Here is a 23,753-nt window from a genome sequence, read left to right as displayed (position 1 = left end):
ATGTTGTTGTTTTTTTGTTTGTTTTTTTTTTTTCATTTATTATGGTATTGCATTATAGTCATTGAAGCGGTGAGCTCCATGCGCATACCTTTTTTTTTTCTCGAGTTTATTTGATTTCTAATTATATCTATTTATAGCAAATGTATTTTATTGTAAACAACATAATCCCTACAGCTGCTGTCAGATCAGTGGAAATGACAAACACCTGACTGTACTCACTGTCCAGCCAGCAGTGCTGCTGTGTAGTGATCATAAATGTGGTCAGATAGTGAGCCTGCATGCCGCTGTAACTTCCACCGCTGGCTCTCTCTGCGTGTTTTTCTTTCTCCTCCCGCCGCTCCCCTCCTCCCAGCGAAGCACAAGCCCCGGGGATGAAAGGGAAGTAAACCAGAAACGTATGGTTTCCCGGTATAGGGCTGAAAGTTGCCCTAATGCTTCCCTCCTCTGGTGATATTCCAGTGAAGTGGCGGTGATGTGCTTACCGGCACGTTTTGGTGAGTCATGCGTGAGTCATAGCATGTGGGTGGGAGTGAGCGCTGTGATCCGTCCTGCCGTGTTGTTTTTGCCGTTCGGTCCTCAGCTCCCAGCCCCGCTACAGTGCGCTAGTATCCGGGCAGATAACGAGTCATGTGACGGCCGTGCTTCTTTCCTGAATTGCAGCGATAACCCCCCCTCCTTACGGGAAAAGCGCTGCCTTCGTCCCGTACTCCAGTTTGGATACCGTAATACCTCACTTTATGGCAGCTTACCATAAAGGATTAATGTAGCGCCATGAGGTCGCCATACGTGTTGAGCGCAGATGATCGTGCAGGGTCACTGTCATTCACACGCGACAACCTCAAATCACAGTGACTTCCATGACTCAGAGTAAGATAATATGGCTCAAGCAGCACCATAAAATTTCCCTGACGGAGACCTCCCAAGGGATTAATAAAGTCTATCTTATCTTATCTTATCTTATCTTAATAACAACTACAGATGGTAAATACTGCTCAGCCTATGTGGAAACGGAGCCCTGGAGGGAGAGGTGAAAACTTTCAGTGATGTCGCAGGGGTTATCTGGTTTGGAAAACCACAGAGCCTGCATCACAAACTGCAAGTGGGGACCTTAAAGGTGTGCACGTGCAGCACCCAGGGCAGATAGTGGCTTTAATTATCCAGCTGCATCGTGGGTAATGTAGTATTTATCATTTCTGCATTGTGCTGAATACTGAGGAATAAGGGCTGGGGTATGCTTCATCAGGACTAGTTTGAATGGTGTATTTTAAGATCACTTTGGATGGTAGCCACACTTGACAATGCAGCATGGAAAGCTAGTAATCACTGGAGGGGAGGGGGGCGCACTATATTGTGTAAATATGAGGACAAAGGTGCACATTTCTGTCTGTCCTGTACGACATTCACAATTGTGAAATCACTTGTTTACAAAAAGAGGGACAAAAATAGTTGTGCCAAGGATGAATAAAGAGAGCGGGAGAGAAAAGTTCAATCCCTGCTCTGCTCTCATCCCCGCTAAGCTTGCTAGCTGTGGCCTGAAGTGAGTGTCAAAGTCGCTTAGTTTATATTGGAAAGTTACAGAAAGGGTTGCTGTCACACACACAGTGAAAACAATCCCAGCCCATTTTCGCAGCTGATACCTTTGAGCATGCAGAATCACTGGTGCCCCTTTAAGAGATGCAAACATCAGCGAGCTGAATAGACTATTGAATATCTCACCACAGATGCAACAAGGTCTTTATTTAAGGAATATCGACTCACAATAGGAATGCCTGATGATTTAACTGAATGTGAAAAGAGAAATTAAATAAACACAATGTTTTTGTTGTTAAAAGTAATTTTTTAATCAGAAAAATGACAATTTATGACATTAATAACATTTGGTAAATGTAAATGTGAATTTTATGACCCTGACAACTATTGATTATTGAAGAAAATGAGGTTGACATAATAGTAAAATAATAATTAGTTTCATATCAATTTGAATGTAACCTCACCAGGACAGTTCACTATGTTGCTGAGATGAGTTGGAGTAACTAATATCCTCATCAGAGGAATTTCTGGTTGGACTCTTTATATGATCTCAAAACTGGGAGGTTAAAGGTCATAGGTAGGTCACTTGGCATTGATCCCTCATCATCTCTGATCATCAACTCTTCATGCCATCTCATCATCATAATCGTCATCATCCAGCTTTTCAGTAGTCGCTGTAGAAACAGTTGCTATGACACCCAATGCCCATAAGTGATGCAAGTGTTCCAGGTGCAGCGAGATCGTGGACTGTTCACCGTGCGTGTGCAAGAGTGTATGTGGCTATAGAGAGTTTTACTGTAAACCAAGCCACAGCAGTCTCAGTGAAAGATAATAGGAATTTGGCTCTAGGCTTTTTTGCACAATAGTCTTTGCTCTTGTGAGCTGTTCTTACCTTGGGGCTGGATGTGTTTAGGTGTAAAGTTAGATGTGTGCGTGTGATCAGCGGCTGTGATCACACCACTGAACTGACATTTTAAGAATCTGCTCCATGTAAAAATAAGTTCTGGCTGCAACGTATCAGCAGTTATTATCATCCCTGAGATCTTTATCTGTGTAGCACTCTGATTTCCAATGCTCCTCACTGCAGTTGGGTTGCTTAGCATTCGGGATGTAAAATTAAGACTTTCAGTCAGTGTTTTGCCGTTTAGTTCCATATTTGGATCAAACACGGCTGGAGGGGTGGACATTTCCACCAGTGAGTGAAGCAAGGCTTTCATTTCCAATACAGCTTCAGATCTTTCCTTCCTTTACTGTTACATAAAAATACATCAGTTCATAATCTGTTTCACAGTCGGGCCGAGTTCAGTGATTTAAGTGCTCAGCCTCATTATAGAAGAGCGTTACTTTAATCACAGTTGCCATATTTTGAATACATAGCTGGACTTTTTTTTTCTCAATATTTGGGAAAATAGACTTACTCACTTTTTTGGCAGCAATTTAATCAGATGCCAGATAGACCCAAACTGGAGAAACGTCCTTTATCTGGCTCAAGGCAACATAATTTGAAAAGCTATATCTTAAATCTCACCAATTCTTGTTTAGTCAGCACAAGAATTCTTAAAATAATAACCCCGTAAAATGGGCGCATATTGTTAACTTAAGGTCGGCTCTATGCTAAGCTAAGCTAATTGTTTCCAGCTTTAGATTTACTGTCAGCCAAAAACAGGACTGGTCTCCTCATCTGCTCCACCCGAATACAAATAAGCAAATCGCTACAACAGTGTGAGTCGGTGTGGAAAAGTTTTAGCTGTGAAACTCAAAAGGAATAAAATAAATAGAATAAAAGATCCAACCAGTTAAGTCACGTCATTTGACACCTTATAAAGAAAAACTGACGTAAAATGTAGCCATATTAGAAATATGAGTCCACTGCGTTGACACGCGATTTCACGCGTTTGTTCAATTTTATTTTGTAAGAAAACTCATCTCAACACAGAACCATTACCAAGATCGCCTAAAATGCAGCACTGGTTTCTCCGCCTTTCCAAACTTTAGTTTCATAATAACCTTGTGGTTTTCTCCTCCCCCCTCCTCCCCCCTCCTCCCCCTCCTCTGGCCCTCTTCTGCACTCTGCTCTAATTTGCGTGCTCGTGCTCGCGCGCGCAGGCACGCACACTGGGGGCTCGGTCCTACGCAATGGAAAGGGGGCGCGCCCGGCTTAAAGCAGCGCGTTGTCCTGTGTTGATGTGTCGCAGATTTTAAAAAGTGAGGGAGGCAGGCGGCAGGAGTTTGATGCGAGGGAAGATCGGCGGCTCTGAGAGCAAACCCGGAGCTGAGTCCGGCAGCGGGCGGCACTTTGGCTGGCTTTTCCCTCCTCTCTGCCCCGTTTCACTTGTGCGCCTCCACACAAACAGCCGTCTCTCAGTTTGCGTCCTGTTTGGAGCGTGCGGAGCAGCGCGCCGCGATGGAGCTGTCATCCATAGGAGACCAAGTGTTTGCAGTTGAGTCTATCACTAAGAAGAGAGTCAGAAAGGTGAGAGGACTTCACCTGCACACTTCACACAACTTATGTAACTTATTTCTCTGTCGCTGTTGTCCCCGCGGAGCGACACCGTCCTCCGTCCTCATGCACAACAAAAACTAGGCTACGCGGTTTTCCCGTACTTTACGCAATATAGATGTTTGTACTCGTGTGTTCTTTCTGTAAACTGCGTCAAAGCGTAACGTTGTTTCTCAACCCGACTCGCATCCTGTAGCCTTCCTGTGCAGCGGCCGAGCTGCTGCAGCATTAACGTGTTTTGGAGGAGCCTACGCAGCTGTAGTAAAATGTGAAAGGGGGTGTGTACGGACGGTGTGAGGGAAGCTGCGCACTTTATTCAGGTTACGCCAGTGAGCGGAGCGGATCAGGGGGAAACTGCTGCGTAATGTCAGCTCCTGCTGCCCGATGGTGGCCCATTGATTCACAATGGAGGTGGGGTTGTGACTTCTCATCAACAGTAACCCCGCAGCGGAGGGGTCAATGTGGGTAGTATCCTAATGCAGCATGTGCGCCAGTAGTGGAATAAATATTGTGAAAATAAAGTGTGTGCGACACCGTTTCGCTGTAGTACTGTAAAGTTTAAGTAAGGCATTTCAACAGTTAAACTACACGTCCGGCTGGTGTGTTTGGATGCCGTTTCCCTCTTCGTGCGCACTATGCGCTTCGGGGGTGTACAGGCAGTTGTTATGCACACATGATGACATGCAATGGTCATTGTTTATGGTTCGCTGGGAGGTGAGACCTGGTCGTTGCGCAACACCACGTTGTTTACATGTTCCCGTAGCCCCACCTATCCGATCCGCCGGTGTAATGTTCTAGAAAGAGCCCGGGCATTGTTGAGACCGGCGCGTGTAGCCATGTGCGGTCACGTCAGCGCGATGCGAGAGAGACAGTGGGCTGCTGTTTGGAGGCCACCCAACCCCGCTGTCATTGACGTCATCCTCGAGGAAAAACACCGTTTGAAAGACAGAAAAATGTCCATGACCCTCCCTCCTCATTCATTCCACACTTTAAAGGGACCGTCATCCTTTTCTCTCCCCCAGCAGATTCAGCAGCTTGTTTCTGTATCACTTCACGGCAGCTCTGAACTGCTGGTTGCGTGAATTTGACCGACCCGGTGCTGCATCTTCTCTGACTCCCCCCCCCCCTCTCTCTCTCTCTGCCTCTCCTCAGGGCAATGTGGAGTATCTCTTGAAATGGCAGGGATGGCCCCCAAAGTGAGTAAGCTTTGAGTCATCATCCAATGACCTCATCCCTTCAATACATAATCAGTAGCTTTTTCATCATGTGTTTCTTGATCCCTGGGCTCCACTTCCTGCGAACTTGGATATACACATATATATTTGAATGTGTCTGTGTTGGCAGATACAGCACTTGGGAACCAGAGGACAATATTCTGGACCCACGCCTGGTCCTGGCCTACGAAGAAAAGTAAGTCAAAATGAAAAGCTTGTTCATGCTTCTAAACACTTTATGGTTTGTTTTTATTCTCTTGTTCACATTCTGTTTCATTTTTTCACTTTGCCTCTGTCCTCTCCCGTCCCTGCTGTCCTCTCTCCAGTCAAGAGAAGATCAGAGCTTTGGCGTACCGCAGGAAAGGACTCAGACCCAGGAGGCTCGTCCTGCGGGTAGAGATACTTACTTTTCTTCTCCCCTCTTAAACCTCTGTTATAGCTTCCTTCATTAACAATGGCTGCTGGTGGGAACATATATGTTTAAAGGAGCCAATTTGGACACCCCATGATAGCTGTCCTTTGAGTGGAACGATTCAAAAAATGAAAATGGATTAAATATAGTGTGATACATGGAAGGGCTTCTCCACCAGTTTAGTATTGTGCATTGATTGGGCTGGAGGGACTCACTTGAGACACATTAAAAAGAAAAAAATAAAACAGAAGCACCAGATACCAAGATATCTTGACTTTGACTCTTCAGAATGGGTCAAACCCAGTAAAACAATGGCTCTTACATTTCCCATAATGCAACTCAAATGTAATGGTTTGTCAGACTTTCCTTGTCTGCCAAATGCCCACTTTCTCCGTACTCCACATGTCCAGCCTGTAACACAGGATCCTTAATAAAAATGTCTCTGTTGCAAGCACAAGCAGAAATAGCCTGATGAAATCACTATGACATCATTGGGATATTTTTGTGTGTCTTGTGTCTCTTTTCAGAGCCGCTGAAGATATTATACAACTGTCTTCACAGGTTCATTAGTTCTCTGGGCCTCACGTGTAAAATACATTGGCCCTTTAATTTGTGATGGCCTGTGGAACCCTAAAGGAAACTTGATCCTGTTGTGTCACTGGCTCTGTTATTGCCACTGTTGCTCTGTACTTGGAGCTCCTTAAGTCAACCAAGTTCATACACAGTTGAACGCAGAGATGAGAATTTTATTCATTTTTGTCATTGTCAACAAATTGGACACAAAGACCAAAACCAGCTGGCTTCTCTGGCATCTTCTCATTTACTTACGCTGTTTGTGGCTCGAAGTTCCAAACCCTTCAGTTCCCATTGAAGACATGTAGAGCTTTAAGCATGGTTTGCAAACATTGTTTTCCCAGAAAGAGTTTTGTACTTATTTCAGCAAGCGTTTGTCCAACAGGAGTAAATAGTTTGTTGTCCTGTTACTGAGTATTACTGAGAATTCACACCAAGGGGACAGTGGGATTGTTTCAAAATTAATTAGATGAATCTGGTCCTGCTAACAATTAAGGCTCACTAATTTATTAGCCACATTACACATTTAATGCTAATTCTGTTTTTAAACAAACACTTTCTAGTTAGCTAATTAGCAGACATCAGCATGTTTACATTTTAAACAAGGAAATATAATAACTGAAACATTAAAATGTTAGTATCATCACTGTGAGCACGTTGGCATGCTGAAGTAGTCTCACAACTCAGAGCGAATTAACTCACTGTGTCTTTTGAACAGTTTTATTGACAACATCATCAAGTGTGTTAAAACCAGTTTGTTGTTTGTTGTGTTCTTTCCATTGTATTTATTGACGCTAGCAAAAACACAGACAGCATCAACATTACACAACATATTCTAGAAGGCTACATATCCCGTAAGTGCCCCTTTCAAAACAACACTCTTGAAAACTCCGTGTAGCTGTTGCTTATTGATTTGTCTGCTAACCCATCACAGAACATCTTTGCCATGGACCTCCGCAGTGCCCACAAGGTTGCAGAGAAACCCCGGCTGCGTCTCTCCCTCACCCGCTCCATGAGCACGGATGTGGACCAGGGTGAGCAGGGCAGCATGTACCATCGCTCCGTCAGGAGGAAGAGCAAGCAGAGGGTGGCAAAACGGGGGCCAGTCGGTCCTCCAAACAAACCCATCCGTCCTCTGAGGAAGAAGGATGTGCCCATGGAGGAGGACTGGAACAGCGTCAGTGAAGAGGAGAAGCAGGAGTCTGAGAGCACCACCAAGGAGAGACATGAAGGCAGTTTATACGGTTAGTTCGTCACTTAGAAAACCGGTGGCTCAGTCAAGATCTTTGACCTCCAAAAATAAACAAACATTGCCCTTCTTTTTCTCTAAGGCCAGTCAGAGTGCAGCTCTCCACCCTTGCTGGAACGACAGGACTTGGAGATGGAGGCAGAGGAGAAGGTGGATGCTGACCTGACTGCAGTAGGTTCAGACACATGGACTGACGGAGCAGATGGAGAGAAATCTGAAACAGGACAGAACCAAACATCTGTGTACGATCAATCAAAGGACAGTGCCTTAGTGCCTGTGGCTGGACCAGGAGATGCGGTTACTACGGTTACTGCAGCTGACAGGTCAGGTTGGGACAGGGATGAGGAAGGTTTGGAATCAGGGTCAGAATGTCCCATATTAGAGAGAATCAACGCAACCTCAGTGATAGTGACCATTCAGGGAAGCAGGGAGACGGCCGCTGCCGCCTGCTCCACTGCTGAGACAAGGAATGAGGAAGTGAGAGGCGACAATCAGACCATGACCATGACAACACCAGGCAGTCAGTCCACTCACACCGCAGCAGAGCATCCTGGGAAGGTGATTGTGACAGATGTGACAATCAACTCACTAACGGTGACTTTTAAAGAAGCCATGGTGGCTGAAGGCTTCTTTAAGGGCTATTGAACGAAGAGAAAGAGAAATCGAAATAACCATAATTAGACTTGCCACTCATTTTCTACATGTAAATAGTGTATGATAATTCCACATGTTTACAAAACTACACTCATTTCCTACTGAGTTCGAGGAAGACATTATTGCCTTTGAATAGAAAAATGAGTGGTGATTTCATCATTGTGGCTCATTTATTAACATGATAGGAAGTCCGAGGTCCCTAAAAATGTGTTCAAATCATCTGTTGCAGTCCAGCAGGGTAAATGGATCACAGTAGCAGGCTTCATCACCGGGGTTTCTGTGTTCACTGAGAGCAGGAGGCAGATGCTGAGAAAGCAATCCGCAAACCTTACAGTCCACACTACTACTTCCATGCAGCTACTTTTTCCAGTCGTTCTCAGTGCTTTCCAGCCAGACGTTGGTCTCACACTCAGATCGGTTCTTGGGGCCTGTTTCAGCCGCTCCTTTTTCTTACGAATACTGTTTTGTAAAGATATTGCTCCTTTTTTCAGTATTTGCAGAGATAACCACATGCCCTGTCAGTCTGTGCCACACATGCACAAAGCCCTGTCCTGTGTTTTCTTGAAGAAGTTTATTTCTGTCACAAAAGACATAAAACAAAGAAAGAGAATTAATGCCTGCTGCTTAGATGGAGCTCTGGATTTCAAGGAGGATGGATGCACCAAAAGAAGTACACAGTTGTGTTTGTTGTCTGTCTTTTTACTTTACAACTATAAAATGCTACATGGTTCTATTTTTGTATTACCAGTAGATAGTCTGCTCTTTTCACTAGCCTTTTTGTGTTTCAAAGGATATATCAGTTTACACTGCCGCTGTCAACGCTGTGTAATGTAGGGTAATGTACAGGTGAACGCAAATATACGTTAGGTCACTGTAGTAAGCTATTATTTATTGCATGTCAAATGTATAAGCTGAACTAACTTATGTCACTAAATGTGTGTGAATCAGTCTCTTTCCTGGCAAAGATAATCTGTCAAACATCTTCTCTAAAAATGAATTTTTATTTTGATTGCATTTCCAATAAATATGTATTAAAACAAATGACTCCTGGAGCATGTCTAAGTACTCACTGCAGTAATTAGTTATAATATAATGTTCTTCTTTTAGTTTTTTGGGGCTTAATCTGTCTCTCAGTTGTGAACCCTGAGGCAGAAACTCTGCTGCCACCAGCACAGCACAAGGGTTAGTGTTAGTGTTATCAAGCTGACGCAGAGCCCATCTACAACAGTGTGTGGATGGCTGTAAATAGCTCAGTGTTTCTCCTATTAAACCACACAATGTTGTCCCCACTTCCAATGACTGACTCCGAGAAGAATGCTAAGTATATTTTGTTATCTCAGGGCACTCTTAAGAATTAAAGCAGGACCAGACTGTATTTACAATGGTATTATTTACAGAGAACCAACAAGTCCCACCACAAACAAACACTTGGCTGACTGTGGCAGAAAAAAGGTCCTTTTTAAAGGGTTAGGGTTCAACCAGCAAGAGACAGAAACAACAGGAGGAAGTAGCACAATGATGGTGTGAGTGGAAGAGCAGTCACTGAGGCCGACCTGCTGGCGGTATAAAGGTGTAGTTTACTCTCACCGCTCTACCATAAAGGCCTGATTGGTGGCGGGAGACCTTCAGGCAGGTTCTTCCATCTCTGTGTCCATCAGAGCCCTCAGTTTGACTCTCAGAACAGTCACTGTGGCCGTCCACCCTGAGCTGGTTCTGTCTGAGGTTTTTGCGTTCAGGGAGTTTTTTCTTCCCACTGTCACCAAGTGTTTGTTCATGGGGGGCTCTGTTGGTGCCTTTAAAAAATTCTCTCAAGAGTTTGGTCTAGACTTGCAAATAATGTAGAGTCCCTTGAATAACTTAAATTTGAATTCAATTTACAAGTAATCAAGTAATTTCTAATAGTTAAACATCTAAGCTGCGCTAAGATTCTTATTTCAAGTCACTCTGTATAAAATGATTTCACTGGAAATGTCCCTGTGATAGCTGGCTGAAGGGCTCACTTGTTGACAAGGCGTAACTTGAACCAGAGAGCTGAAAAACTTCCCTGTTCTTGGGAAAGACCTGCGTTTTTTTTTTTGTTTTTTTTTTAGTAAACAATGTGGCCACAGTCATTGTTCCTCAGGCTAAAGTTCAGGAGCAGTGTGCACAGATTAATACCCGTCTATGACTTTTACACAAAGGTCATGTGTGGTGTGGTCTGCCTGATGGATGCACGACCGGGGTATGTTAGCACAGCACCCATAGCCTCAACGAAGGCTCAGTTACAGCAGGAAAGTGAAAGAAAGAATGAATTCCTTATGTTTATGGCCCCAAACTGTTAGTTCAGAAGTTAAAGCCGCAAAAATGGTTAAATGTAATTTAACCGGTTAGATTATGATGCACATCTTAAAATTATCTGAACTAATTCTGAAAAATGGCTTAAGTGTTAATGTAATTGCATTGAGTTCACTGCTGCCCAGCACTGCATGGCGCGGAGCTAGGAATGGCTCTCTGGCCTCACTCTCATCCACATCTCAGCTGTTTTATTGATCAGGTCTGGAGAAAGTCCTTTGGACTCGCAGTGTGAGTCGTGGGGCCCTCACTGACCTGAGCCTTGATAACCACAGATGGACTTCAGTCACTTCCAGGTTGAGCCCAGTGAACTACAGCAAACGGGAACATCTGAGCAGTTAGAGGTTTAACAGGGACGCCTCTGTGTGGATGTGAACTCTTCCTCTATTTTAGCCTTTTGAAACCACAGTGGTCACAATTAACGCCACTCCCCTTCTCTGTACAACAAGGTGCCACTCACTGTGATGCTTTCCCATCACTGAGCAATGAATCTGAAGTCACACTGCCATGTTTCACCACTAGAGGGTGAGTTCTTCTCAGGAAAGTCAACACATTACTGGAAGTGACGCCATCCCATGAAAGTTAATAGTGTGAATCAGAGGCTGAGTATGTGCAGCAGTGGGATTGGAGGTAGATGTCAACAAGAACCATCATTTATCAAAATAAAAACAGGATTCCTATGAATTCAGACTTATGTTTGAGCTGGAAAAGGGAAAACCACAAGATTTTGCACACAGCTGGATCCACTGGTGGTACTGTGTGAGTTGTGTGGTCATCAGGAGCCGCATCACAGCTGAAGGCCTCCGAGTTCAGACTGATGTCCAAAAATCTGCTGTTGTGAAGCTCAGGTGCTGATTTTGGGTCTCTTTGTGATGTGAATAAAGTGAGAAGAGAATCTGTAGCCTTCAGCAAGTTAAATGAAGATTTCAGACATTTTTGACAACACAAAGTATCAGCTAGAAACTATAGGGATGAAGAAACTATTTGGATAGGTAATTAGACAATTAATATGACTAATCAGTAAAAAAAAAAAAAAAAAAATCATAACCATATTCAAATCATATTCCAGGTTCACATTTGAATGTTACTGTATACAATAGATCTAGAAGAGTCATCCTTCAGATGACTTAAGTTATAAATAATATAAAATTTACACTAAGCTAAGGGTCAGATTACTGTAGAATTTTATCTTTACTACTTGTCCAGGGTCCTAGAGGGACAAGAGTCAATCCCTGATGACACATAAAGCCACCAGTTCTACTCTGGCCATTGGGACACAGGCCCACACAGAACAGCTTCAGGATAAATAAGTGTAGATTTTGTTTCTAACAAAAGCCTTTGTGATTTAATTTTCAATTGCATTACAAATTTGTCTCCATTTGCTCTTAACTGAGAGTAAAAGCATCAACATTGTAGAGAACGAAAAAAAAAAAAAAGTGTCTATGAAAATGCAACTATGCTGCAAAAGCTCCTCTGTTCGGTTGTTTTGATCCCAGAGTGAGACACCTGGAAAACATGGGAAAGTGATTCTCCTGATCTAAATATGCCATTCTCTAACCTTAACAGTCCCCACCCTGTTAGCTTACTGTAGAAATCATCAATCATCAAAGTGAACTTGTGCAGTGATCTGACTGTGCAGCAGCCTGAGCCTCTGGAGTCGACCTCAAATCAAATCAGATTTATTTATATAGCATCCAAATCATAGATACATGAAGGCACTTTACATATAGAGCAGGTCTAGACCAAACTCTTTATGTGTGACCTGTGTAGGTCACCATGGTTAATTTTTCAAATTTAGATGTACCAGAAATTTGTCATTTCATATTTGTCAGACAAATTTCTAACAAACACTCATGTGCAGGACTCCACTATTGGTAATTTTCATTTTATTATAAAAAACAGTATTTGAGTCCACAGTTTGTGTTTCCTTTGTACAGTAAAAAATATTAAATTAAACTCCCAAAGTTCTTAGCAGAAAGATAAAGATGGAGGTGGTGGGGAGGGAGATCAACTTCCCCCGACGGAGAAGGAGGGAATTAAAGTCCAAGGGAAGCAGCAAAGGGGACGAGGAAGAAAGAGATGGAGACCGACTGCTCCTATCTCCTTTCTCCTCATTTCTGTGCAACACAGTTCATTTGGATCAAAATCTTCTATTTACTCCAAACAGTAGAATCCTAAAAACACTAAAAGGAGCCCACCCCACCCATTTTTTCACATCCCAGCCCATGTACTCAAAATGTTACAGGCACACAGGTATGCACCCCCCCTCCCCAAGCCTCCACTGCTCCATATTAAGTGTCTTTAAAGGAAGGAGTGCACACACATTCGAGGGAGAGGGCTTGCATTTTTGCCAGGGAGGAGTCCCTTCCAGCATGACTGATGTCCGACACAGAAGCTGAGATGTCGCAATATGTCCATTCAACATCTTGGACTCACAGCAGACCCTCAACCATTGCAATAAAACACTGACATTTCATTAGTCCCACCTGGACAGACCCAACTAAAGACATTTACAGCGAAATGAAATATCGACTAATACCCCCCTGCCCCCTTAACAGTCAATAACAAAAATATATTTCTATACGAATTGTAGCAGTCTCAGGGTACTTAACACCCCCACCCCCAACCCCAACCCACCCCCTCAGGGAAAATAAATAAAGCAAACCCAAACATTTAAAAAGGAGGATATGCATCATGTTTGGATTTACATTAATAATAATAATAATAATAATAATAATAATAATACTCCACATCACTCTGCAAAACAGAAAGACTGAATGATGGGAAACCAAAAAATGCTTAAAAAAAGTTCTTTGCATTAAATCATTTCCTCTTTAATTCTTGACCATGTTTAAAACCTTAAAAACATTTCTTAAAAAAGGCAAGTACTCCTATTTACCCCAAACCCCTGAAAATATCACCACTCTTCTATTCTGCAAGAGGTGGAGGTGAGGAGGCTGCTATGAAACCATCCCCCTTTGTCCACAGTTGGCAAAAAAATATATTAACAGCAATAACTTACAATTCATTTATTCTAATTTATTTAACAACTGCTTGATTTATTGTTCATCTCCCATAGGAAGTTCAGTTCAATGCGTCTTTATTGAAAACATTTTAAATAACATTTAATAATAGTATAAAAAAAGAAAGGCTAAGTAATAACAATAACACTGTCCTGGGTGAGTGCAGTTTGTGCAGAATCACGGAGCGTTTCAGCTCAACTTGACACGTTAAGTTCCTACATGATGTCTAAAGGGTTGTGATTCATATTCTGGCCCAGCGGGTCCTGACCGTTGCCCCCTGGCCCGTGGAGACCAGCCATGCCACTCAGCTGAGATAACATGGTGCTCTGGTCTGACCCAAACTGCTCCATAGAGTTCTGTTGCTGCTGCTGGGCTGTTGGCTGTTGCTGTTGTTGTGGAGGGACCACCATACCTGGGTGGTGCTGGTTCAGATGGCCTGGGTGGGGGGAACCTGTTTGCATCTGGGGGGAGATGTGATGTGGGGAGGGCTGGGGCTGCATGCGCGGGGATGGGCTGGAGTGTGGCGGCTGGGACTGTGGTCTGGGAGAAGGCTGCGGGGATCGCACCTGATTTGCCAGGGATGTGGGCAGTGGCTGGCCCTGCAGGTGTGGGTGTGGTGACTGGGCCATTTGCTGCGGCTGCTGAGGACTCATGGGATTGCTGTGCTGTGCTGGTGACCCCCCAGGGCCCAGATGCTGCTGCTGAAGTAACCTCTGATGAAAGGCCTGTTGGAGCAGGGCCTGAGAAGATGAAGGTGGGGGGCCGCTCTGAGTGGGCTGAGGGCCTTGAGGTGGTGGCTGAGGACCTCCTACACCCCCTCCACCTGGCCCTGCATCAGCCCCCGGCAGGCCAGCCATGGCGTTCTGCTGCTGCATCTGCAGGTGGTGCTGGTGCTGGAGCCGATGTTGGAGTGCAGCGGTGGCCTGCTGCTGGGTCACTGAGCCTGTGTAACTTTGCCCCTGTTGTCCTGGGGGACCACCAGGCTGCTGAGGGCCAAGAGGGGGGCATCCAGGTGGGCCCTGTCCCACTGTAGGCTGCATCCCAGGCTGTCCCATGTAGCTCTGCCCCTGCGGTGCCTGTGGCTGCTGGAACTGACTGTGATTTACTCCCATTTGCTGCTGCTGTTGTTGTTGCTGCTGCTGCTGCTGCTGTTGTTGTTGTTGTTGTTGCTGCTGCTGTTGTTGTTGTTGTTGCTGCTGTTGCTGTTGTTGTTGTTGCTGTTGTTGCTGCTGCTGCTGCTGCTGCTGTTGTTGTTGCTGCTGTTGTTGTTGTTGTTGCTGCTGCTGCTGCTGCTGCTGCTGCTGGAGATGCCGTCTCATCAGCATCTCTCTAAACTGGGTGGTATTAAGATTTCCCATCTGTGGCCCCTGGCCCTGCATGGCCCTTCCTCCCCCTTGCTGCTGCTGGAGTGCTGCCACTTGCTGCTGCTGCAAACCACTGAGTATTGGCCTCTGCTGCTGCTGTAACTGCTGCTGCTGCTGCAGCTGTTGTTGTTGTTGCTGCTGCTGCTGCTGCTGCTGTACCTGCTGCAGTTGAGCCATAGTGGCCATGTTGACATTTGTCCCTCCCTGACCTCCCATGTGCATACCTGGCTGGCCAGCACCAGCAGCATTCATGTTCACCTGTGGGCCCCCTCCTGCCATGACATTCCCAACAGGACCTCCAGTTGGACCAGGACCTCCTGGTCCACCAGGGGCCCCCTGCACACCCTTATATTTTGAGGCCCTCTGTTTAATAAAAGCAGCCATGAGCTGTGGATTAGACCGCAAGATGTTGAGGACCTGCTGCTGCTGGAGTGGTGAGCTAGGTGAGCGAAGAGTCCGTAATAGGTCCTGAAGAGCTCCCTGAGGGATGTTCCCACCAGCAGCACCAGCCCCTGGGACGCCTGCAAGGACAGCTGTCCCTTGAACCCCCCCACTAGCACCTTGCTGTTGCTGTGCCATTTTTATCAAGGCAGCATGGCTCTGAGCTTGTTGGTGCTGCTGTTGCTGTTGTTGCATTTGCTGCTGCTGTTGTTGTTGTTGTTGTTGTTGTTGCTGTTGCGCTGCCATCATGGCTGGATGGCCCATTTGGTTTATCATAGCTTGTCTCTGCTGGGGTGGCATCCCTTGGTTTGCCCATTGCTGTTGCTGCTGTTGAGGGTTTTGAAGTGGCGCACCCATCCTCTGCTGTTGTAGCTGCACCTGAGGGGGGAGCTGGCTCTGGGTCAGGTTACCCTGCTGAGGGGGTTGCTGCATGGGTCCCCCCCCAGTACCAACCATCATCCCTGGAGGAGCTCCTTGTTGTTGATCCATGTGGGCCCGAGCAGCAGCCACTGCTGCCGTCTGTGGTGGCATTCCCTGGGGTCCAACCATCCCTACGGTCCCTGGGTGTCCAATACCTATCTGTTGACCTTGACCCGGTTGATGGTGTGAGTGAGGAGGCATTAGGCCTGTTGATCTTTGCAGAGCCATCTTCCTCTGGGCATCTGCCACCTGTTGGATCTTCATGGCAATTTCTACTGCTGCTGGCGGAGGACCAGAGGGGGGCTGCTGTTGTGGCTGTGGGAGGGAAGGCTGAACTTGAGTCTGGCTTGGAGGTTGCTGGCCACCAACAGTTGTAGCCATCACAGGTCCACCAGGCTGCTGCTGTGGGGGTGTTGCAGAGCCAAGCACCGGTTTGCCCTGGGATTGGTGGATTGGGGAGGAACCCGGGGGTCTGCTGGCATATGGAGGCAAATTTGTTGAGTGCTGTTGGAGCTGTTGAGGGTTGGTCCCTGGTCCACCCTGCTGCTGCTGGACCTGAGGAACCATCTGCTGCTGATGTTGTGGTGAACTCATCATCCCCCCAGCCCCACCTCCTCCACCTGTCATCTGCTGAAACTGGTGATGAAGGGTGTGCTGAGTGGGCATGCTGCTTTGTGAGGGCATCCCACCTGGCTGCTGTTGCTGCTGGACCCCGGGGCCTGGCCCAATTCCTTGCTGCTGGACTGGAGGCATAGATTGAGTTGGGGTCTGAGGCGTTGGGGGTTGGGTTCCTCCAGATGTTGGTGTACTGGGTGCTGTGGTACTGTTGTTCCCTGGTGATGGAAGTCCTACCACAGGTCCACCCGGTGGCCCTCCAGCCGGCTGCCCCACCCTCTGCATGCTGGCCATTCTTCTTCTTAACATCTGAGCCTGTTGGAGCCTATGCTGCAGCTGCTGCTGTCGGAGCTTTTGCTTGATGTTCAAACAGAATGGGACGGGACATTTATTCTCCTGACAGTGTTTGGCATGGTAGCAACACAGAGCAATGAGCTGCTTGCAAATGGGACAGCCACCATTTGTCTTGCGCTTGCAGCCTTTTGTGTGCTGAACAACACGCTTCATCTTCTGGCATGATGGCAGAGAGCAGTTGGCGTTGCGGCACTGGCATGCATGGACCAGTGACTGGATGCAGCGCTGGATGCTTAGACGACGGGAATCTCCAGGGCTCTGGGTGGCTGCTGCCGACTGATTGTTGCTGTCGTCATCTAGGCCGAGCCCCAACTTATCCATCTTGTGTTCATGACCTTTAGTGTTGTAGCAGGTAATGCACAAGTCATAGTCCTGGAAATGGAGGGGAAAATTACAGGTGAGAGAGAGGAAAAAAAACCCCAAACAAGTATGAATGCAAGGATTTGATTCATTCATATATGTGAATGGGAAACTAAAATATTGAGATTTTTGCAGTCATAAAACCAAGTCCTGTCTCAAACTGTTAGGCTTACAAACTTAGTAGTGAGCCTTTGCCATTCTTTCTGCATGAATCTTTCACTGAAATTATAAAATAAGAGCAGACATCTACGGAACCTCTGTAAATCACTTCAGAGACTGGCTGCACAATCAGTTTATTTATTTCTAGGCAATGCAACTAGAAATGTGGAGTATGGTCAACAAGTGCTACAGTGGAGTTGCCATGACGGGTTGCAATACAAGGGGATTCCCCATTTTAAATACTGGGCAGTCTCACCTTATTTAAAGAGGAAAAACAAAGCACGAAACAACTGATTTGTTCTCTAAATTATGGATTTCTTCAAGTTACAGATAAATTATCAAGAAAAGAAATTTTTATCTGGGCCCACAACTCTGTTGGCCAATGATGGATAATTTTTCTCAGGTTCAAATGAATTTCAGTGGATGGTTTTCTCACTTTTCACTCATTAATAGCTCACATTCTGTGCAGGCACCTGTTGCTTTGAAAAAGTGCTGCCACCATTACAACACATGACTGACTTCAAATCGATCATCCCTGGAGAGAATGTTCACTCAATGTTTCATTTCATGATTTCTCAACATGCAAACCCTGTGACAATATCTGAAATAGTCACAGGGTCTCCACCTGCTTGTAGCAATTTGAGCCACTCACCTCACAAACAGTGCAGTGGAAGCGAGTTTCCACATGGTGTTTGCACTCATTGCAGGTGTAGACGAAGCGGTCCTGGCTCTGGTTGTGCAGCTCCACCAACATACACATAGAGCTCCACTTGGACCTCCTGAGAGAGCTGAACTCCAGGTGCTTGTCTCTGGCTAGAGTCAGGAAGGCATCACGGCCGTCCATCAGATCACAAGCCATCAGGGGGTCTGGGTCAGTGATGGGAGGCAGGGAGTTTGCAGTGGGGCCAGCGATTAGGCGGATGACAAAGAAAACCTGGGAAATAGAAGAGGGTTTACTGTGAATTTCCTCAAAAAGAGTGTGGCTGATGCATGACTCAGGCTCTAACAGCTTTTATTGAATAAATTATGCTTTTACATTATAATGGATATTCATGAAAATAAATACAGAAAATTACTGCCTTCTTCATCCTTAAAGTAATTAAAGTAAAAGTAATGCCATTGCTGAGCAGCCTTTTTCCTCTTGTACTGCCTCTTACCATCAGGTAATGGTGGGTCATAAATGTAAATAAAACTTGTATCATGTGTTAAGCTATTTACCAAAACTCTGTAAATTTGATTATTTTAAAAATCAGGATACTCTAGGTCAGTGATTCCCAACCTGTGGGCCGCCAAATCATTTCCAAAAAACTAGGATTTTTGTGGGGGGAATCAAGAAGCGTGTGATTTTTAGAATTATATAAAAAATATACAGAATGTTTTAAATGTTAACTCAAGTTACATTAAAAAGGATATTAGACATGTTTAAATATCATTTTCATTATTTTGTTTTGTTTTTCCTTCAAGTATTAGACATGTGAGAGAACGTATTATATGGCCTGTGTATTTATGGGGTCGGAGGTGACCCGCCAAATCTTTGAGACTTAAAAGTGAGCCCTGAGTTGGAAAAGGTTGGGAACCACTGCTCTAGGTCTAAAATTACAAAAAAATCAACAGCCTTAATTAAATGATTAGTCAATAGAAATATTCTATTTGCCAATTCGGGATTAGAAGAATATAGTGAATCAATGAGCGTATGTATCATTCTGCTGATATTGGTAATTGCAGTGAGAGTGAATCAAAGCCAAAAGAGAGCTCAAAGACAATGAAATGCTACCCAGAGCTGATAGAAGGCTTGACTTGGTTACATGTTTCTGTGGGTTGACCACAACAAGTAAGTGGCCAAGTACAAATAAGTGACCAATCTTTTTTATTTATTTATTTTATTTTTTTTAACCTCAGCTGTTTTCACTACTTGGCCACTGATTCTTCCGATTTAATTCTACCCTCCCTTTCATTTCCTTTGTTTTCAGTAGTTTTATTGCACAGTAGCCTACATGTGATTGTCTCTTTCAAAAGTTACCCTTTATGCTATTTTGGCTGTGTTTTCAGTATTGAAAAACTCCATGGAAAATATTTGGTGGAGGTAAAAAAAAAAAAAAAAAAATACCCAACAGCTTTATGTGGTTAAAGCCATGAGAGTAAAATATGTCACCAAAAATACTGTCTTTTTCATGAAGTGGTTGAGAAGAGAAGTCCAGAGCTATATATGATCCCTTCAATTATTCACCTTCACAGAGCAGCTGGCACAAATCAGCCGTATGTTCCCATACATAAAAGAAATTGATAAAACAGCAAGCATGTATTTCCAGAATTGCTCATACCTCCTTATGTTTCTCCATGGTGGCATAGAGTTTCTGTGACAGGTCATTGGAAACATTGGGCATCCCTGGTTTTTTCTTATTGGCTCGGCTCAAGCTACTCTTGTTCTTGCTTGTCTTCTTATTGTTCTTCTTTTTGGCATTTTTGCTGTCTCCTTTTGTGGCCTGTGAATGTTAAATGTCAGTTTTAGTAAACAGCACTAGCATGGTTAACAGTTTTTTGCGAGAGAGCTGAGCCTGATCATGATGAAATCTCACATCGGTGCTCTCGTTGGAGGTACTGTTCTCCTCCCTCTTCCTCTCCTCCTCCTCCTGTTCCAGCTCTTTGATACTTTCCTCCAGGACGTTTGGCCAGAAGTCGCCCTCAAAGTACGGCAGCTCCTTGGCACTGGTCAGCCGGTCCTCAGTTGCTTGCTTAAAGATGTCCTGAAGGACGAGGACAGACGAAGACAAGTTTAACTCATATAAAGAATGCAAAAAATAGCTTCTGCACTGTCTACAAAAACAACACACTATGGAAAACAATTGTAACCTTGGGACAAACAACTGAGAAAACCTCACTTTGTCCATTTAATAGCTGCTGATATCTCAGTTGTCTTTGAACATTTATATGTCATGATTAAAAGCCCCAGATCAGCTATTAAATGCGCTTTGTTGCAAGTTGTTTTCTCAAAGAAAACAGTAAGGAACATCTGCATTAACATTGACCTGATATTTATTTAAATGACTGAATTTGCAATTTTCTGCAATGATAAAGGCATTAAATCAGATAGTTTGTGGAAGAAAAATCTTCCACCTTGTAATCATGGACAATGCGCTCAGCTACAGCCTTGTCCAGCATCTTCTTGTACCACTCCTGCAGGCGTTTTGGCTTTGGGATCTTCTGGTCAGCTGGATGACAATGGAAGATGTAATCGTCCCCTTCACTGGGTGGACAGGCCCAGATATGACCGGTTGTAAAACTGCAACATGGAAACATATGATGAGTTCAGTGAGGGTATCAAAGAAGCAGAACTTAGCTTTAAGTCAATCTCCTTGTTCCATTTCACAATCTAAAGCAGAATTTAAGCATGAAGTCTAATGGCTACACTTTACTACGCCGTAATAAGCTCAACATTATCAGATAAAATTTTCATTCAGAGAAATTTATTTATTTATTTTTTTTCCAGGTGGGAGTATCTCATCTCCTGCTTGAGAAGGTCTGAACTGTTCTCTTACCCTTGTCTCTTGACATACTCCAAATAGCCAATCAGGATCTCATGGTAGACAGCAGTCCTCAGGTGTCGAGGTTTGAAAAAGTGCACGCTGTCCAGGTAAGAAATGTACACTCGTCTCTGATTGGGAGGCGGACAGTCTGAGCCGTATTCTTGAACATGCATGCCAAAAAAACACACATCTGCTCCATCGATGTCCTCAAAGGCAAATAGGGCTTTCATCCTGTATGGGAAGGACTCGGCCATCTCTCCATTGTCAACAAACCTGCGGGAGGCGGCAAAATAAAATACAGCCAGGTGAGCGAAATAGTGTAATCTAAGAATTATGATCAACTCTTCCTTTCTGTCTCAGAACCACCACACATAACAGGCTTTCGCACTTCAGTGTAGGATGCAGACTCATTTATTTAATTTCAGGGATGATACTAATAGACACTCTTCGCCAAAGAGATAATTGGCATCAATGCTGTATTTCTTGATGTTAAAATTAGAGAGAAAACATCAACTCTGGAACTTTCCCATATGGCTGTGGCAATGGGAGCTCTAAAATCTGCATCAGTTTGAGTTAAAAATTGAATGATTTATCTTCCACCGTGTTTTCTGTTACCTGCTGCACTGAGCACTGTGGCCAGCCAGTTGTTGCCTAGCTACAACAACCCTGCGCATTTGTTTTAGCAGCAGCTCCTGCTGGTTAGGCTTCCTTCTGGAAACTGATCCTGGAGAATTCCCATCCCCATCTTTGTATGTCTTTCTATGTATTACAACTGGTCAGTTCAGTCTGGTCTCCACCTTTCAGGGATTGTAAATAAAATCTGATTTTTTTTTTTTTTGCCCTAACAACCTTGCAACATGAGAGGCTTTGATTAACAAAGCAAATTAATAAAGTGATCGATCACAGAGATCCAGACAATTATTTCCAGTGCTAATATTTGCATAGCTTAATAAGCCTGATAATATATGTAATAAAGATGATTTTTTTTTTTTTTTTTTGCTGTGTAGAGTGGTGCTGTGTTCATTGTGGGGAAAAGGGAGTTGTTCTGTCCTTGCAGCTTCTTTCATTTAAGATGATTACTATCCAACAGGGTATAGTGAAATAAGAAGCATTTGACCACAACATTTTGCTCAGATTATCACTAATATACCACACTTCGGCTGGGTGGTGAAAATCCGTTTCCAACACATTTCCAACAAAAGATCATAGTTCAGAGTCTGTTTTAAGGCTTATTAGAGCATATATCAATGTACTGTATCCTCTTAGGAAACAACGAATAAGTCACAGTAAGATCAATCTATTTTTTATGCTGATGGTGAAGTGGAGTCCTTTTCTGTTTGAGGTGGAGTGCACCCTTTATTTCTTCATATCAGAGGAAAGATTTTCCATGGCAACTGATGACATAAAGCAAGATTTTTACATTATTCAAATCATTCAATAATCACATTTTTTGTCTCTACATTAAAATCACAATATTACACAATTGCATGTGTGAGATTCTGATGCAGAAGCCATCATGCTAAATTTGTTCCATTGCCGTTTCCCCCTCCTTCACCCAGAACTTACAGCTGTTTGAACCTCTTACCTGGACTTCATGCCCGGCTTGACCTCAACCACTTTGTCTGAGACATGGACCACTCGTATGGTAACTTCGCCAGATTCAGGGTGGCTCTGCCTCTTGAGGTAGTCGTTCACTCGTGTCTCCAAATAGCTCCCCAGCTTTGTTTGGGGAAGTCCTGTGAAAAGATAAGATGAAGGTAAATTGATGAAAATAACATAATGAAATAAAATAATTTAGTTTCCTGTGCAATTTTGATCTTATTAAAGAGTGGATCGATTGGAAAATATTTGAGCAGAAAGGAAATTCAATTAGTGGTGAATCAATTATTTCTTGGTGGATGACGAAGACTTCCTAGCAGAGTTTTAATTTTTAGTATTTTTACAACATGGTGAAAAGAAATATTTAAGTTAGCAGATTTTAATTTAAAGCATGACCAGGACTGAACAGGATACTTAGCTTCTGGACACAAACACACATGAACCACTATGTCACACTGGGAGACAGTGGTGATACGAGTCAGAAACTGCCCTTTTGTTAGTTTTGATATATCAGCTGCCCTCCTCCTGTCATGTATGTCTTTATTTTATGGATTTGAAATTTGCTTAGTTTTTTTTTTTTCTCTCTTCTCCTTTCATAATGCACATTAATATATATTATTAATGTTATAATTAAGCCTGTAACAGAAAATTTACTGCAGACTTTTCTATCTCTCCACAGAAGGGGATGACAGAAGAAGATGATTTGAAAAGAGGAGAAAGTGACTTACTTTTGGCTGCGTATTTGTTCTCTTTCCGCGTCTTATTTGCCTTTTTAAGGCAGTTGTCACACACAAAACTGTGTTAAGAAGGAAATACAGAGTACATGGTTAAATTTGCAGGTTACCGTTCTCTCTGTCACAACAAGCACCAATGACTGTGATGAAGTTGCTGTAATCAAGAGATGATTTGGCCTTTGATGTCAATCGCTTTTTCAAATATAATGACTCAGAAGTTTTTTCCCCATCTTTTAATTACAAACAGACCACACATGAAGGTAGATCAAACTTTGAGGAGTTAGAGACTCATTCTTCATTCAAGCTGAAGGACTTTGGATGTGTTGTGTGTGTGTCTATTACAGCCACCCTGGCAGCCATTTTTCTCCTACATGGTGAGACATTGTGTGATCTGTTATAATTAGCTTAAGACAGAATCTCTACAACTACATGAAAATGTCAAGACTTAACAATTGTACTTTTTCTAGTTCCTGTATTGATGCTTTTTCGGCCACCGAAGCTTTTCAAAAGATCCAGTCATATAAACACAATGTACAGAGTAGCTCACCCTGAAGGCCATATGGTTTCATTGTGCAGGACACAGATCTGGTGCATTTTACGGCCACAGTCAGTACATTCCACAAGCCTGAGCACAGGACGGACAAAAGAGAAGCACAGTTTTCAAAGTTAACAACGCTACATATAACAATGATAGAAA

The 23,753-nt window shown here is 43.9% G+C and overlaps 2 protein-coding genes across 2 annotated transcripts in view; one reads left to right on the top strand and one right to left on the bottom strand.

The window, feature by feature from the left end:
• The first annotated feature begins 3,675 nt into the window (after positions 1–3,675).
• cbx7a (chromobox homolog 7a) lies at positions 3,676–9,165 on the top strand. The gene is made up of 6 exons (XM_029508431.1): positions 3,676–4,003; positions 5,183–5,226; positions 5,375–5,440; positions 5,571–5,637; positions 7,164–7,473; positions 7,561–9,165. Exons 1-6 carry the CDS (start codon positions 3,935–3,937, stop codon positions 8,121–8,123), a joined length of 1,119 nt encoding a protein of 372 aa, XP_029364291.1. The 5' UTR covers positions 3,676–3,934; the 3' UTR covers positions 8,124–9,165.
• A 3,937-nt stretch (positions 9,166–13,102) lies between these two features.
• The window catches only part of ep300b (EP300 lysine acetyltransferase b), a 30,614-nt gene continuing 19,963 nt past the window's right edge, over positions 13,103–23,753 (bottom strand). Inside the window, exons 22-30 of the mRNA XM_029507517.1 lie at positions 23,604–23,681; positions 23,051–23,118; positions 22,309–22,459; positions 20,736–20,996; positions 20,314–20,479; positions 19,776–19,943; positions 19,521–19,682; positions 17,852–18,133; positions 13,103–17,052 (exon numbers count right to left, since the gene is read on the bottom strand). Of these exons, the coding sequence (XP_029363377.1) occupies positions 13,702–17,052; positions 17,852–18,133; positions 19,521–19,682; positions 19,776–19,943; positions 20,314–20,479; positions 20,736–20,996; positions 22,309–22,459; positions 23,051–23,118; positions 23,604–23,681 (4,687 nt within the window). The 3' untranslated portion in view covers positions 13,103–13,701. The remainder of the gene's footprint in view (positions 17,053–17,851; positions 18,134–19,520; positions 19,683–19,775; positions 19,944–20,313; positions 20,480–20,735; positions 20,997–22,308; positions 22,460–23,050; positions 23,119–23,603; positions 23,682–23,753) is intronic.

The sequence above is a fragment of the Echeneis naucrates genome, chromosome 8, assembly GCF_900963305.1.
Source record: "Echeneis naucrates chromosome 8, fEcheNa1.1, whole genome shotgun sequence".
Taxonomy (NCBI): domain Eukaryota; kingdom Metazoa; phylum Chordata; class Actinopteri; order Carangiformes; family Echeneidae; genus Echeneis; species Echeneis naucrates.
The sequence above is the reverse complement of the archived record's forward strand: the minus strand, read 5'-3'. Positions and strand labels throughout refer to the sequence as shown.

Bases quoted from the DNA above. Each gene is read 5' to 3' on its own strand.
- cbx7a (XM_029508431.1), top strand. From the start codon at position 3,935: ATGGAGCTGTCATCCATAGGAGACCAAGTGTTTGCAGTTGAGTCTATC. The intron at 5,441-5,570 runs GTAAGTCAAAAT...TCCTCTCTCCAG, and splicing joins GTCCTGGCCTACGAAGAAAA to TCAAGAGAAGATCAGAGCTT. The intron at 7,474-7,560 runs GTTAGTTCGTCA...TTTTTCTCTAAG, and splicing joins ACATGAAGGCAGTTTATACG to GCCAGTCAGAGTGCAGCTCT.